At 35.3% G+C, this 16,717-nt stretch overlaps 2 protein-coding genes across 2 annotated transcripts in view; one reads left to right on the top strand and one right to left on the bottom strand.

Annotated features, from left to right (window-relative positions):
- PPIG (peptidylprolyl isomerase G (cyclophilin G)) overlaps positions 1 to 7,944 on the top strand; it is a 40,318-nt gene extending 32,374 nt beyond the window's left edge. The window contains exons 12-13 of the mRNA XM_011988167.1: positions 2,605 to 2,741; positions 2,925 to 7,944. Coding sequence (XP_011843557.1) covers positions 2,605 to 2,741; positions 2,925 to 4,035 — 1,248 coding nt within the window. The 3' untranslated portion in view covers positions 4,036 to 7,944. The remainder of the gene's footprint in view (positions 1 to 2,604; positions 2,742 to 2,924) is intronic.
- A 4,397-nt stretch (positions 7,945 to 12,341) lies between these two features.
- The window catches only part of CCDC173 (coiled-coil domain containing 173), a 64,211-nt gene continuing 59,835 nt past the window's right edge, over positions 12,342 to 16,717 (bottom strand). Inside the window, exon 9 of the mRNA XM_011988146.1 lies at positions 12,342 to 13,101. Coding sequence (XP_011843536.1) covers positions 12,760 to 13,101 — 342 coding nt within the window. The 3' untranslated portion in view covers positions 12,342 to 12,759. The remainder of the gene's footprint in view (positions 13,102 to 16,717) is intronic.

Genomic DNA, 16,717 nt, shown 5'->3' with positions numbered 1-16,717 from the left:
TTTTTTTTTTTTTTTTTTTTTCTCGAGACAGAGTCTCACTCTGTCGCCCAGGCTGGAGTGCAGTGGCCTGACCTCAGCTCACTGCAAGCTCCACCTCCCGGGTTCACGCCATTCTCCTGCCTTAGCCTCCCGAGTAGCTGGGACTACAGGCGCCTGCCACCTCGCCCGGCTAGTTTTTTGTATTTTTTAGTAGAGATGGGGTTTCACCATGTTAGCCAGGATGGTCTCGATCTCCTGACCTCGTGATCCGCCCGTCTCGGCCTCCCAAAGTGCTGGGATTACAGGCTTGAGCCACCGCGCCCGGCCAACCTCCCAGGTTCAAGCAGTCCTCCTGCCTCAGCTCCCCCTAGCAGCTGGGATTACACCATGCCCAGTTAATTTTTGTATTTTTAGTAGATACGGGGTTTCACCATGTTGGCCAGGCTGGTCTCAAACTCCTAACCTCAGGTGATCCACCTGCCTCGGCCTCCCAAAGTGCTGGGATTATAGGCGTGAGCCACTGTGCCCGGCCTCCACATTTCTTTTACCACATATTCTTTCTATCTCTCTAGCCAGTCTGTTGTACATTTCTAATGCTAGCTCATACTCCTTAAACTGACCTTTTTTTTGAGACAGGATCTCACTTTTACCCAGGCTGGAGTGCAGTGGTACAATCAAGGAACACTGCAGCCTCAACCTTGCAGTCTCAAGCAATCCTCCCACCTCAGCCTCCCAAGTAGCTGGGACTACAGGTGTGCAGCACCACATCTGGCTAATTTTTGTATTTTTTTGAAAAAATGGGGTTTCGCCATGTTGCCCAGACTGGTCTCGAACTCCTGAGCTCAAGCAATCTGCCTGTCTTAGCCTCCCAAAGTCCTAGAATTACAGGCATGAGCCACCGAGTCCAGCCATTTACCTGACCTTTAAATACTGTAGTACCTCAAGGTTCCCATTCAACTCTTCTCACACTGCATATACTCCTTGAGCAATTTCATGACTCCCATGGCTGGTAATTGTCAAATTTTTTCTGCATTTTTTAGCTCCAAAGACTCATTTGACTAATGAGTACCTCAAACTTGGCTTTTACAAAGTTGAGCACAAGCTCTTCCTCTTCAAATCTGAACCTTCTTTAGGTTACTGATTTTAGTGACTGGCTGGACCACCACCTGTGCAGTTCCTTCCCAAGAATAATCTGATTCTCCCCTTTCGGTTTATACCTTAACTATGCAAATAACTTAACTATGGTAAGATACATAGAGATATCTTACCCATCACCGAATACTGTCATTTCTGCCTCCTAAATACTCGGAAATTCATGTGTTTCAAGCTTTACCCCTGCCATGTTAATTCAACTCCATCATATTGTCTGAACTGTAAATTTTGATAGTTCTCAATTTTTTTTAATCTCAGTATCTCTTTCATGTTAAAAATTACTGAGGACCCAAAAGAACTTTTGTTGGTGTGGGTTATATCTATCAATATTTACTCTTTTAGGAATTAGTACTGAGAAATATTTAAAACATAAGAATATATAAGCACACGTTCCATTAGCTGTGAAAGTAATGATATCAAAACATGTAAACTGAATAACACTATTGTATGATAATGAAAGAATGAAAATGGAAAAGGCAAATGTTGTGATATTATTATGAAAATAGTTTTGACCCCTGAGCCTTTAAATCCCAGATCCCACTTTGAGATTCACTGTCTAATCTTTTTTTTAAATAGTAGCCAGAATTGTCATTTAAAAATGAAAGTCTGATTTTTGTGCTACTCCTTTACCATTGATCTTAGGATAAATCCAAAATTACTACGATGGCCTATGACACTTCACAAAACCTAGTCCTTGCTTACCTCATCAATGTTATCTAGTACTAGTTTCCCTTGTAATTTTTAGGTTTGGCCATATTTGGTCTGTCTTTTCTTCTTAACTCGGAAGCTTCCTGTCTCAGCATCTTTTCCCTTTTCCTTTTATACACATTCTGTTGTAGCTGCATATATGTTTAACATAACTAATTATATGTTCATTCACATGCTCTCCAAGTTCTGTAGACTATAAGTTCCAGGAAAGCAGACTCATATATCTTGGCTCACTAATGTTCTCTCAGTATGTAGTAGAATGTTTGGTCATCCTAAGGGTTGAATAAGTGAACATCTACACATATACTTTATTTTCTCCACAATATGAGAAATGGTTGCTTTGAAACATTAAGTATATATAACATTTAGATTGAACTTGGCAACTTATAAGTTGCTCTAGCATTACTTGGATAGGACTCTTCCATGGAGAAGACGTGTATGGCTAGTGGCTAGAGTTTTTGTGATTAATGTTTCTTAACTTGGAATTTGCAACATGACAACTTAAGTTTCTCTGCCTCATTGATTTCCTACATGAAAATTGGGAAATTTTAGTAATTTTCAGGGCACAGAAATCTCAGACGTTTTATTTTAACCTAGAAACATATGCTTTTTAGCTACTATTACAATGCTTTTTATGTATTTTTTAATTTTGTACCCCTTACTACCTCCTGACCCTCGAGCCCAGTACTTCCCTCTCTCCCAGCACTCATGTGAGTCCCTCTATACTTTTATACATTAATTTTTCCCCCTTTTAATTTTCTTTAGCGTTACCGAACTCCTTCCAGATCCAGATCAAGGGATCGTTTCAGACGTAGTGAGACTCCTCCACATTGGAGGCAAGAGATGCAGAGAGCTCAAAGAATGAGGGTATCAAGCGGTGAAAGATGGATCAAAGGGGATAAGTAAGATTTAACTATTATTTCAAATGTAATAAGTATTTGTTTTTACTATTATACATAAAGTTATTTTATTGTCATTTTAATTATTGCTGAATACCTTAAGAAGAGTAGAATATCATTTTAGCCAATAATACCTACAATTCTTTTTCTAATAACATTTCCCCAATCCTTTTTCTTATTTTTTAGGAGTGAGTTGAATGAAATAAAAGAAAATCAGAGAAGTCCAGTTAGAGTAAAAGAGAGAAAAATAACGGATCACAGGAATGTATCTGAGAGTCCAAACAGAAAAAATGAAAAGGAAAAGAAAGTTAAAGACCATAAATCTAACAGCAAAGAGAGAGACATCAGAAGAAATTCAGAAAAAGATGATAAATATAAAAACAAAGTGAAGAAAAGGGCCAAATCTAAAAGTAGGAGTAAGAGTAAAGAGAAATCAAAGAGTAAAGAAAGAGATTCAAAACATAATAGACATGAAGAAAAGAGGATGAGGTCACGGAGTAAAGGAAGGGATCATGAGAATGTTAAAGAAAAAGAAAAGCAGTCTGATTCTAAAGGAAAAGATCAGGAAAGGAGTAGAAGTAAAGAGAAGTCTAAACAGTTAGAATCAAAGAGTAATGAGCATGATCATAGTAAAAGTAAGGAAAAGGATAGACGTGCACAATCCAGGAGTAGAGAATGTGATATAACTAAAGGTAAACACAGTTATAATAGCAGAACAAGAGAACGAAGCAGAAGTAGGGACAGAAGCAGAAGAGTGCGATCAAGAACCCATGACAGAGATCGCAGCAGAAGCAAGGAGTACCATAGATACAGAGAACAGGAATACAGGAGAAGAGGACGGTCACGAAGCCGAGAGAGAAGAATGACACCAGGAAGATCAAGAAGTAAAGATAGGAGGAGAAGGAGGAGAGACTCACGGAGCTCAGAGAGAGAAGAAAGTCAAAGCAGAAACAAAGAAAAGTACAGAAACCAAGAAAGTAAGAGCTCACACAGAAAAGAAAATTCTGAGAGTGAGAAAAGAATGTACTCTAAAAGTCGTGATCATAATAGCTCAAATAATAGCAGGGAAAAAAAGGCTGATAGAGATCAAAGTCCCTTCTCAAAAATAAAACAAAACAGTCAGGACAATGAATTAAAGTCCTCTACATTGAAAAATAAGGAGGATGAGAAGATCAGATCCTCAGTGGAAAAAGAAAACCAAAAATCAAAGGGTCAAGAAAATGACCATGTACATGAAAAAAATAAAAAATTTGATCATGAATCAAGCCCTGGAACAGATGAAGACAAAAGTGGATGAGTGAGTGATATAAACTTCCATTCTGTTTCGAATTTTAAGTTTGAGAGACTTGCTAATGAATCTCCTTTATGTTGTTTTCCTTTTCATTGTTTTTGGGTTGTTTTATGTTTGTCCTTTTTTTTTCTTAATGTGGATTTCATTGAGTTGATCTTTTGATAATCTGCAATGTGGATAATTTGTACTGCTAAAGTTTTAATAAACTTGAAATGAGAAAAACACTTTGGTGTAGTACTGTGTGCTGTGTTTAACTATTTTATGTATGCATTACTGTGTTGCAACAGTTAGCCAATAGCATCCTAATTTGTTTAGTCAGCCATTTGGAATGGTTGCAATGCATTGTTACAAAAGCTTGTGTTTCTCATGATTAAAGTAACTTTAGAAGCCACTAGAAGACATCTTGTATAGATTTTCTGATTGCATTAATAATAGAGGTTTGCAGCGGTTTCTTTTAATTACACAGAAGCAGGGTCCTAATAACCTGAGATCTTAAGTCATAACTTTTGATTTTATAGTAATTTGTGCTTTAAATAGATGTTTAGTTATTTATATTGCACTTCATACTCTATTCTTTATAGTTTGAGCCATAGCTTGTTTCCTATTAATGCTTTTCCTGTCTAGTTGTGTTTTACTTAACTGCCTATAAAAATCATAAGAGTAATTTTTTTCAGTTGATGTACTGATTGAGCTTGAGTTGCTGTTATACAGCATTTGACAGGAACTATACCTTGGAAAATCAGATTGTGATTCTCAATTCTGTGTTGCTTTTGGTTTGAAGAGTTTTGGGAACGTTTTAATTATTATTACCCTTCTCTAAAATTTAAAAAAAAAGAAAAAAAGCGTTTCTCATTAAAACATACCATTTGCGCAGGTCCTTAAGCTATACAGATTCTAAAAATTGTTAGTATTGATGCATTACCTTCTAAGATTTCTCTTTTTTGGCCTCCAACCTATATAGAGTTGAGTGTTAACTCTGCATGGATTTTGTTTGTTTCTTTTAATTGAACTGCTCTAACTCTCATAGCTGTGAGTTCCAAGTGGCAAGAAAATGCATCTTTTCTATATATGTATCACGATAGGCTATAGCATGTTTATGACTCTGGTTTCTTTCTATTCAGGTGGTTTTATACCATTACTGTTAATGTTATTTTAACTTGGCATGTATAACATTGCCATATAGAGTAGAGTAGAAAGTTGCAAATTTTGATAGTTTACAGAGTTAAACACTAAACATATCCAAAGTCCATTTAGAGTTTTGGGTGTTGTATTTTGCCATTTTTGTGATGTGTGGCCTTTTATTCTGTAATGTCATTTCTAAATAAAACATTGAACACCCAGCAAACGTAAAACCTGCCTCATTTGAAAGGAAATTTCAAAATTCCAATTAATAGTATTCTCTAGAGAGTTTTGTACTTTAATATTTGTCAGTGTAGTGTCAACTCTGTTACCAAGATAGCTTCTTGGTAAATCCGGTAGCTACTCAATGCTATTTGTACTGAATAAAGCAGTGCTTAACATGATACTTCCCATTATTGATTAATGCAATATTGATATATTTGGCGTTGTGGTAGCTGTTGCAGAATGAATAGTGTAATGACCATAAGATTGCTTGGGAAATTGTAATACAGATATCCACAATGAATTCTTTCCAAATTTTTTTTTTTTCTGATGATAAAAGTTGTAGATGTTTATTATAATCCAGGGTGATTGATTCCTTAGAGACTGACCACAAACCCACATTAGGGATAATTGAGTGTGAGTGCCCAAGCTATATAATGTTACTTATTTTAAGCAAGTTACTGTTTGTCCTAATTTCAGTTAACTGCATTTTAAAATTGTTGTTATAAACTATTTGAGCTTTAAGAAAGGTGTTATTTAAGAAGGGATTTCTAATAACAGTTAAGTCCATGCTAAGTAAAAATTCTTATATGTTGTCTGATCCCAGAGCTTTATCTAAAAATTATACACAAGGATGTCCAAATCTTAGAGTTTCAAAAAGGAACCATAGGGAGAAAATTGTAGTAATTTCTATATGCAGTATTCTGTTCGGGTTATCAAAAGAGCAACTCCATGCTCTGCATTATTGATAGTCCTTATTTTAAAGTTTTATTAGCTCTCTTTACAGAGCAGATGTGAAGGAGTTGAGAGAAGGACAATCAACTAGATTTTATTTTTAGAATATAAACATTTTTTAAATGACTAAACAGCATTAACTGTACCTCAAGATCTGCGCATGCATCTGAATAGCACATGGCTCAAATGGTCCTTTCCTTTTGTTACATTTAGTAGTTGTGCCATCTTTAGTTTTTGCTTTGAACATTGTTTTCCTAAAAGTCAACTATTACTTTCCCATCAAGTTGGTTTTATAGTTACGTCTGAATTTATGGTTCATGTCAAAGTATCTTTGACTTAATATCCTTTTAAAAATATTTAAGCTGATGTATTTTTATTGCTCAGTTGGTGATAGCTGAGAAAACTTTTTCAATATGTAGAATTTTCATGGTTATTTTGTATGAATTATTTTTCTGGGTAAGCCATCTGCCACAGAAATTGACACTATGGTGAGATTAATGTTACTGAAATAAGCAGTAGAGAAGCTACTGGATTGCTTTAAAACATTCTTTAATTAAATTACTCTATAGTTGGTAAGTTCATAGAGCAATGTAGTTTTCTTTTAAGTTACTTAATTGAAGCCCTCAGAAGTTGCAAAGAATGTATCTGATAAATCTGCCTTTGCACAAGTGTGATGCTGATGCATGGACGGCTTTGCTGAATGGCCTTTGATATTTGTGCCTAGTGGAAGGTATGGAGCTAAACAATTAAAGATCTCTTCATTATGGATAGGCACACATTGGATCTCTGGTATTTTGGGTGTATTTTGGGTAGTGGTATTAACTTGACAATTCTAATTTATTTTAGTTAGTATATGTAGCAAGTTAGTATGTTTCTTAGTAGTTTATTGTACTTCATTCCAGTTAGTAATATAGTTTTCATCACATTAAACTTTTTATGCTAAATTTCTGTAGAAGCTTGTTGAGTTTGCCTTCACCAGAAGGTACTTTAAATACCTACCATATAGCTGATTTGTTATAAAGAAACAAAATGGGTATTCTTTTTCCTTTTGATTATGTTTACTGTAATTATTTCATTTTGGATTAATACATTTACAGTTGAATAAACTAAGGATTATAGGTTGATAAGCTGTTTATTGTGAAAAGATGTGTTTTGTTACAAATACTTGTTTTAAAAATTAATAAGCCCCAGGAAGTACAGCATTGACTGGCACAACTGCCCACAGTGGGCTTCCCAACTAACTGCCTTCAGTGGATTCAGGCAAGTGCAAAGTCTTTGGCCTGTTACGTGACGAAGAGGTATATATTAAAGGAAAAGAAAAATGACATGAGTAAGAAAATTCCATCAATAAGGTTGAAGTAGGGAGTTGTTGAGGGGTTTGGTTTGTTTTAAAAGTTATGGGAAGGGGTGGTGGGGTGGATTTGTGTTTGACTTTTTTTCTTTAAGCAAATTCCGTATGTTACCAAAAGCACATGCTGTATATTTTCTTCCCCTTTTGTGTGTATATAGTATTTTGAAAGATAAATGAATTGGGTGTTTGTATGTGGGATGTACAAAATTGTGGCCGCTCTCTTTGTGGAAGGAAAAAACATAAATGAAGTTAATGCACTTCTTTTCCTAGCCCAAAAGTCACTGTGATTATATTTTTTTAATGAAATTTAGAAATAAAGCTGTTGTCTTCTCAATTGTAAAATTAGTTTCAAAATGCTGCTTCTCTTATCATTAGTCTAGTAATTGTTGAACTGTTTTCTGCAAACTGCATTTTACAAAATTTAAACTTGGAAGCTGTATTAACTTTTATAGTTAAACATTGTATTAAATAAACTATACTATAATAAACAGTTTGGTTTTGTATTTTTTAAATTGTATTATCCCGCCTTTTAAAAATCAAAAGCTAAATAATGAAAATAAACCAATTAAAACATACTTTTCCTCTCAGAGATATACAGTTATTTACATTATGAAAAAACTGAACAAAGAGTTTTAACAATACTGAGCTTTAAGAATTTAGCCAGCAGGGACAATTTCCAGGTTTGAGAATAAGTTCTAATGTAAATATTTAATCATAATACTTAAGATTGTAGTGTGTCTTTTGTCCGAGCAAACTTTTAAGGTTAAGCTCAGAATTTGTATTACTGTCTACTAGAGTACTACCATTTGCTTCTTAAGTCCTCCGCATTTTTTTCAGCATTAGGATTACTGTAATAGATCCTGTGTCTATAACACAGTGGTAAAGTCATGTAAACATAAATGTTAATTGAATTCTGTAAAACAATTACCTAGTTTGGGGGTGTGTTTTTCTTAAGTTAGACATATTTAGGGAAAATGCACTTAGTTAACTTGAGAGTGAGTCATTGAAAATATATGCCTCGTTATACTGAATATTGACATTGAAAAAAAGGTATATATACCTGGGTGAAAACCTGAATATTCAGTAGTTTGTATGTATTAACAGGTGAATATTAAACTCTCAAAATCTGGAGTGTTCTTAAAAGCTTTATCCAAGAAAATGTATAAAATGTGAGTGCAACAAATGAACTGCAAATTGTGTATTAAAATACTTCAGGCATCAATTTGCTTTTTCTGTTTCCCTTTTTTTTTTTTTTTTTTTTGGGACGGAGTCTCGCTCTGTCACCCAGGCTGGAGTGCAGTGGCGCGATCTCAGCTCATTCACTGCAAGCTCTGCCTCCCTGGATCACACCATTCTCCTGCCTCAGCCTCCTGAGTAGCTGGGACTACAGGCGCCCACCACCACGCCTGGCTAATTTTTTTTTTTTTTGTATTTTTAGTGGAGACAGGGTTTCACCGTGTTAGCCAGGATGGGCTTGATTTCCTGACCTCGTGATCTGCCCACCTCGGCCTCCCAAAGTGCTGCCCGGCCTGCTTTTTCTGTTTACTTTCTAGATTTCTTTCCTAAACATATTTCCTTACCTGATAACTTTTTGTTTTCATAATTTTTGTATTTCCCTGCTCCCATCAAAGTCCTCTCAGGACTCAGAATGCCTTGTTCCAAGTTATGTCTTTGCCACAGATTTTATCTACGAGTTTCTCTTATCAAATTAGCAGATTAGAGCAGTTGAGTTTCCACTGCTGTGCCATTCAGTTCTTTTCACTGAATTATTTTGTGATTATTTAAAAACATTGTGTAGCCTTACCTTTCTTCTCAATGTCCTTTAGTAGAAAGCCCAGCCCAATTTAAAGTAAAATAAATTGTATATGTAAGGCAGAAAAACTAGTAATGTCTGGTGTTTTATGTTATCCTGCACTCAAGCTAAGTTGGTTGTATAACAAATTTATGTAATTAACCATTTCGTAGAAACTTATTTCCTGTTTTATAATATGGGAGAAGATAGCTGTCTAAAATTACTAATTACCACTATATATTGTATTTATGTAATTTAAAGGAAAGGATATATAGCAGAAGTTCCCAGACTTCTCTTGGTTCACTTTACCTGTGTGTCTCAGTAATTTTAATATGGTGTTATCCCTGGGCCAGAAGAAATACCTAACATCTGTTTATTAAATAGTTTAAAAGGCCAGGAGCACACCTATAATCCCAAAACTTTGGGAGGCTGAGGCAAGAGGATTGCTTGAGTCCAAGAGCTTGAGGCTGCAGTGAGTTGTGATCATGCCACTGCACTCCAGCCTGGGCCACAGGTGAGACCCAATCTCTAATAAAAAATAAATAGAAAGTTCACATAGCTAAAGTATATCTAACAACTTAGCCATTTGAAATTTTAAAAAATATGTTTACAGTTCCATTCTTAACCACAGTGAGTTACTAATGGGATGTCTGCAACTGTTGGTCACAGCACAACTTCTCAAACCTCAGATCAGATCACATACACCATCCTCTCCTATAATACATTGATTTTGTGCAATATATGTTTTATCCCATCAACTGCTGAAAATCCAGCTTTACAGACAGGATGTCATCAAAAGGCAGAGTTTTAGTATGTTGAACTACCTCTAGCTAGTCTTACAGATGTCAGGTAGTTTGTTTCAAAAGTTTAAACTGTCCCACCAGCTGTGCCTTTGTGAGTTCACGGTGGTTCCTCAGTATGCCTTGGCACACAATTTGGGAATCAGTAGATAACAGTGTTAAAATAACCAGCTATGTTACTCCTTTAAAACAGTTCGTAAAACCTGAGGTCCATAAACCCACAAACAGTAACTCAGAATGATGGTTGCCCACAGAATCTGCCATTTTAAAAAAGTATAACCCAGATATACTGAGCCACAATGTTGGATGTATGTTAGTCACTGTGCTGTGCAGTGTATTAGAGGTCATTGTGGAAGTCCTTAAAACTATATGCAGAATTGTAGAGTATATGTGTGTGTGTACCTTACTGCTGAAAAAGCCACCAAGTTTTATCAGATTCCAAGAGGCTCATGACATAAGTAATGTTTGCTCAAGACTTGGTCTCTTCGAGAATGATACACTGAACAATTTACACCTTTACCCAGCATTCCCATTTGTAGGAATCTATCTCAAAGGTTAACCGACAAAAATATGGGGGGGGAAAAAAAAGGCAGCTGTTAATTACAGAATTTGTAATAGCAGAAGACTGGAAACCACACAAACATCTATTGGTATACTACTGGTTGAATAAACAGGTACACCGTTGCAAGAGAATACTATGCCAGTTGGAAAAGAAATGAAGATATTTATATCTGCTGTGTTGTGTCTCCAGGATATATTAAGTGAAAAGAACAAAGTTATTTTGTGTTAAGAGTAAAATACATGTGTATTTGCTTTTAAAGAGAAATAAGCAAAGGACACAACAGGGAAATGGCAACCTCAGGAAGGAAAAGTATTTGCAAATCATTTATCTGATAAGGGATCAATCTAGAATACACAATAACTACAACTAAACAACAAAACAAATAACATGAAAAAAATGGGGAAAGGACTTGAATAGACATTTCTCCAAAGATGATGATAGACAAATGGCCAGCAAGCATATGAAAAAACATTCGATGTTACTAATCCTTAGGGAATGCAAATCAAAATCACCATCACAATGAAATAATACCTCAAAGTCACTCAGGATGTCTACCGTCAAAAAAACATGGTAGTGAGGATGTGCACTTCGTGCACTGTTGGAAATGCAAAATGGTTCAGCTGCTATGGAGGAAAGTATGAGTTTCTAAAAATTTAGAATTATATGATTCAACAATTCTACTTCTGGGTATATGTCCAAAAGAATGGAAAGGATCTTAGAGTTATTTGTACATCCACGATTAAAGGAGCATTATTCACAATAGCCAAGAGGTGGAAGCAACCCAAGTGTCCATTCATGAAGGAATGAATAAACAAAATGTGATATACATACAATGGAGTATTCAGCTTTAAAAAGGAAGAAAACTGACAAACTATAACATGGATGAACCTTGAGGACCGTTCACTAAATGAAATAGTCACAAAAGGACTTATACTGTAGTGGTCGAAATTCACAGAAACAAAGTAGAATGATGTTTCCCAGTAGCTGAGGGGAGGGGGAAATGGAGACTAGTTGTTTATACATAGTTTCAATTGTGCAACATGGAAAAATTCGGCAGATTGTTCAGCAATATGAATATACTTAACACTACTGAATTATATACTTAGAAATGATTAAGACATTAAACTATGTGTTCTGTGTTTTTTACCTCAATAAGAAATGGAAAAAAAAAATGAGGGAATGCAGTTCACAAAAATCACACAAAATTCAGTAGTACTGAGTACATTCACAGTATTGTGTAGCCATGACCATTATCTAGTTCCAGAAGTTTCTGGCGCTCCACCTGGAAACTCCCTACTCATGAAGCAGTCACTCCCCATTCCCCTCCCCCACAGCCCCTGGTAACTGCTAATCTGCTCTGTCTCTTTGGAAGCAAGACAAGTTTTGTCGTCTTGTCTCAAGTTGGCACAACTACATGTAGAATTATTTTAAGTGACCTCAAAATATTATAATGTGTACATGTCTAATAAGATATACTCCATAAAATAAACCACAAAGAAGTCTTAAACTTCATTCAATAATCCTATTGTTAGTGTAGTAATGCTGCTACTGTTATCTGATACTAACCACAGAAGGACAAAACAAATAAGCATATGAATTTCTGCTGAGGAGAAAAGAAATATATCAAGGAGAAATATTATTCAGCCATAAACTGAAATGAGGTACTGATAAATGGCACAACATGGATGAACCTTGAAAATATGCTAAGTGAAACAAGCCAGACACAAAAGGTCACGGTATGATTCTGTTTATTCAAAATACCCAGTATAGGCAAAGCATATAAACAGTTACCAGGGGCTGTGGGGAAGGGGAATGGGGAGTCACTGCTTAATGAATGGGTCTGGGGTTTCCAGTCAGAGCACTGAAAAATTCTGGAACTACACAATGGTCATGGCTATACAATATTTTGAATGTACTTAATACCACTGAATGTACATTTAAAAAGTAAATTTTACTTTTGTAATTTACCACAGTTAGGAATCTCAAAATTGGGGTTTTATATATACCCAAAAGAAATACTGAGAACGATCAATTAAATCAGACATAATTGTACTTAGATGAAGAACAGCTTTATTAACAGAAATCCATTTACATTTGAAGCTCATATATGCTACAACTTAGTCTTCTCAATGTTAAAAATAATTTTTTTCTACCATGTAAAACCTAACCTTCTCTTTGACTTCTGAAAATTATATTTTGGTCCCTGAGAGTTATAAAAAGGGAGCTGGACTCCAGTAATATCATTTGCCTGATAGCTGGGTCTTAATCCACCTCTATCCACAAGCACTGGTCCACGGCCACCTCCAGGTCCTTCCTGTACAGCTTTTACAAGAGGGTAAATAAATTTATTTGTTGTTTCCGATTCAAGTTCAATTACCTCTCTGGCATAGTCCTGAAATTCTTTCTCCTTTTCAGCCACAAGAGCTTCAGTAAGTCTGCAATAATCTAATTCTGCTTGTTTTGCTTGCTTTGCATTAAATTTATTTTTGGCCTATTTGGAAAAGAAAGGAAATATAACTTAATATTGGTTAAGAACATGAACTTTCTAAATATAGGTAGCATTTGAAAATGTAGGTATAATTTTCTAAACTCATTGATATTTTACAAGTTCTGATTTAACAACTATATACTATCATGTATTTCAGAAACTTTCCTATCGTGCTCAAAGTAGTGGCTCAATGAAACCTTTATTAATAGCCTAATGTGATACATTTGCAAATAACACAGTGACATAGCGAAACATGAAATTTAGATAAAACTCAGGTAACAGAGTTTGGAATCCTGTTTCAACCACTTACAAGATGTGAACTTTAGTGGTTTAGAATGCACAGCCACCATTGTCTCTAACCATCCGCTATTTTGGAGGAATTCACTCAACTCTACTGTGCTGGGTCAGCCCAATATACCATGTTCCCAGCCACATAAGATTAAATCAGCAGTGAATATCTGGACTAAAACCATTTACATTATTTCCCAAAAATTTTAAACTGGAACAATGAGTGACATTTATCAAGGGAGGTTGAGAAGGCACTGAGTGGAATAAGTAGGCAATTTGCCAAAAGGCAGTTTACCAATATTTTATACAAATTTTGTCTTTTAATTGTTTATATTAATTTACATTGGATGGGATTCTTTTTATGGCTTTTCTGTGATGCTCTGGTTGGCAACTTTTCATTTGTATTCTCTGTGGCACTTTAAGAAATGTTGAGTTTATTTTTTAAAATAAGTTACTTTGTCTACTTAGGAATATATTTAATATTCATAAAAATATTTCTCAAAATCCAAAATGTTGGCATAAAACAGTAGCCCAAACCTGATATCTACCATAAATTTAAATTTTTGATGGAACAGAGCAACCATATTTAATGTGAAATATCAAATTTTTCATTATTGGGTGCTGCAATTCAAAATTCAGTTTACATACTATTTGTGAAATTGGGGATAAAATACCAGAGTTTTAAAAAGTAGAAAATGACAATAAGATTGGAGAAAAGGTCAAAAAAAGGCCAAAATCTATCTCTCATCAAAGGTAAAATGCTAATATTTGGGAACTTAATAAGCAGCAATTTGGATAAGTTAATTTAGTAAATGTAGAAAAATATTGAGGGAACAGAAAGAACCATTTGAAGCACAGAAAGGAAGTGACAATGGAAGGAAAGAATTACTATGATGGAACATATGATTGGTACCTCACATTTGATATGCATTAAGCATAAATATAAGTTTATAAAGAAAAAGTTCCAAAAAATTAAGTTTAAAATCCTAAAAATGCTAATAGATGAAGGTAAAAGTACTTTCCAAGTACATTTGGAAGATAATAGCTAATTAACTATCCTGAAAACTGGAAAATAAGGCAAAAAAAAAAAAAAAAATCAAGTATTTTTAAAAATTGTACCTAACAGGAACCAAGTATTTGATCAAGAAAACTTCTTAAAGACTTCAACAAGTAAATCAGAAGGATTCCAAATACTGATCTTATTTGATCATGATTGAAACAAACTATTTTGGCACCCGGCCAAAAATTAAAAACTTTTATATCTCAAAGATATTATCAACAGAGTGAAAAGGTAACTCATGGGATGGGAGAAGACATTTGCAGATCATGTTATCTGATAAGAGATTAATATACAGAATATTTTCAAAACCTCTAAAACCCAACAGCAAAAAATCCAATTCAAAAATGGAGGCCAGGTGCAGTGGATCACACTTGGAGTCCTAGCACTTTGGGAGGCCAAGGCGGGCACTTGAGGTCAGGAGTTTGAGACCAGCCTGGCCAACATGGTGGAACCCCGTCTCTACTAAAAATACAAAAATTAGCCTGACGTAGTGGTGGGCACCTGTAATCCCAGATACTTGAGAGACTGAGACAGGAGAATTGCTTGAACGCTGGAGGCAGAGGTTGCAGTGAGCCGAGATCACGCCACTGCACTCCAGCCTGGGCAGTGAAGCAAAACTCTGTCTCAAAAAAAAAAAAAAAAGTGAAAACCAAACAGAAAAGGACAAATATTGTCTGATTCCATTTATGAGATACCTAGAATAATCAAATTCATTGAGATAGAAAGTAGAACAGAGGTTACCCAGACTGGAGAAAAGAGGGGATGGGGAGTTACTGTTTAACGTGTATAGTTTTAGTACAGGATGATGAAAAACTCTGGAGATGTAGAGTGGTCAGTGTGAATGTACTCAATGCCTCTGAACCGTACCCTTAACCATGCTTAAAATGGTACTTTTTTATGTTATGTTTTACCACAGTAAAAATCAATTTTAAAAAACTCAGCACTAAGAAAACCCAATTAAAAATTGGCAACACTCTTAAATAGACACTTCACAAAAGAAGGTATACAGATGGCTAGCAAGGATGTGAAAAGATGTCCATTATCTTTGGTCATTAGAGAAATGTAAAATAAGGCCATAAGATATCACTATACTAGAATAGTTAAAATTAGGGGATGACAATATCAAGTGTTGATGAGTATGTGGAGTAAGTTGTGCTCGCATACATTGCTGGTGGGAATGGAAAATGGTACAGCCATTTCAAAAACAGGTTTTAGTTGCAAATGATTGGATGCTAGGTCCTCTACATATCTTCTAAAATCTGATATCTCCATTCACCTCAAATCTGAAACCTATGAGATCCCAATCAACATAGTCTTTGAGATATGGGAAAAAAGTAAAACGAAGATGAGCATTATGGCCTGCCACATGCATTTGTATTTTCTTTAATATTTACTAAAGTATAATAGACACTAAAGAAGGATAAACATTCATCTAAAAGATAATACTCGCATGGGAACTTCACTGGAGATAAAAACAGAAACTAACCCTACATTTTTAATATATTTTATTGAGCCATAACCATAATGACCATTTTTTTCTTATCTGACAAAATAAACTGCTTGGGAGATAGAAAACTAGCATGAATTCTGTATTATATACTTATTGCTAATATAAGTATAAACATTCAGGAATAATTACCATTTGCTGAATATGGGCGTCTTGAACCTCTCGGTGTTCTTTATCAGCTTTGTATTTTTTCTCCTTTTCATGTTCCCAGAAAATTTGATCTGCTTTCATGACAGCCAGCAATTGTTCTTTAGCCTCTATTTTTCTTTGTCTTTCTTCTTCCTCTTTATTTTTCATCTAGACGTTTAAGGCAAAGGAAACAAATTAAAACCAGTTATAGCAACCATTCCCGTCTGAAAAGGCATAGAGTCAGAGAGTTGAAGCAGAGGAGAGTCAGCCAGGAGCAATACAGGAGCAGAAAAGTGCATGCACTTTTCTGGCCATGAGGCCAGTTTACTTTGGTTTTGCTCTATTTCCTGAATATCAGAAAACACCCAAGTGATACAGGACAATCTTTATTGGCTTGAAAAAGAAAATACAGGAAAAGAAAAAAGATCTTCTCAAGGAAGGGAAATACGTAAGTAAAAAATTAATTGCTCCAGTCATGCGTGGTGGCTCACGCCTGTAATCCCAGCACTTTGGGAGGCCAAGGTGGGCAGATCACCTCGGGAGGTCAGGAGTTTGAGACCAGCCTGACCAACATGGAGAAACCCTGTCTCTACTAAAAATACAAAATTAGCCAGGCATGGTGGTGCATGCCTGTA

This window comes from Mandrillus leucophaeus, unplaced genomic scaffold (genome assembly GCF_000951045.1).
Source record: "Mandrillus leucophaeus isolate KB7577 unplaced genomic scaffold, Mleu.le_1.0 Scaffold324, whole genome shotgun sequence".
NCBI classification, from domain to species: Eukaryota; Metazoa; Chordata; class Mammalia; order Primates; family Cercopithecidae; genus Mandrillus; species Mandrillus leucophaeus.
The sequence above is the reverse complement of the archived record's forward strand: the minus strand, read 5'-3'. Positions and strand labels throughout refer to the sequence as shown.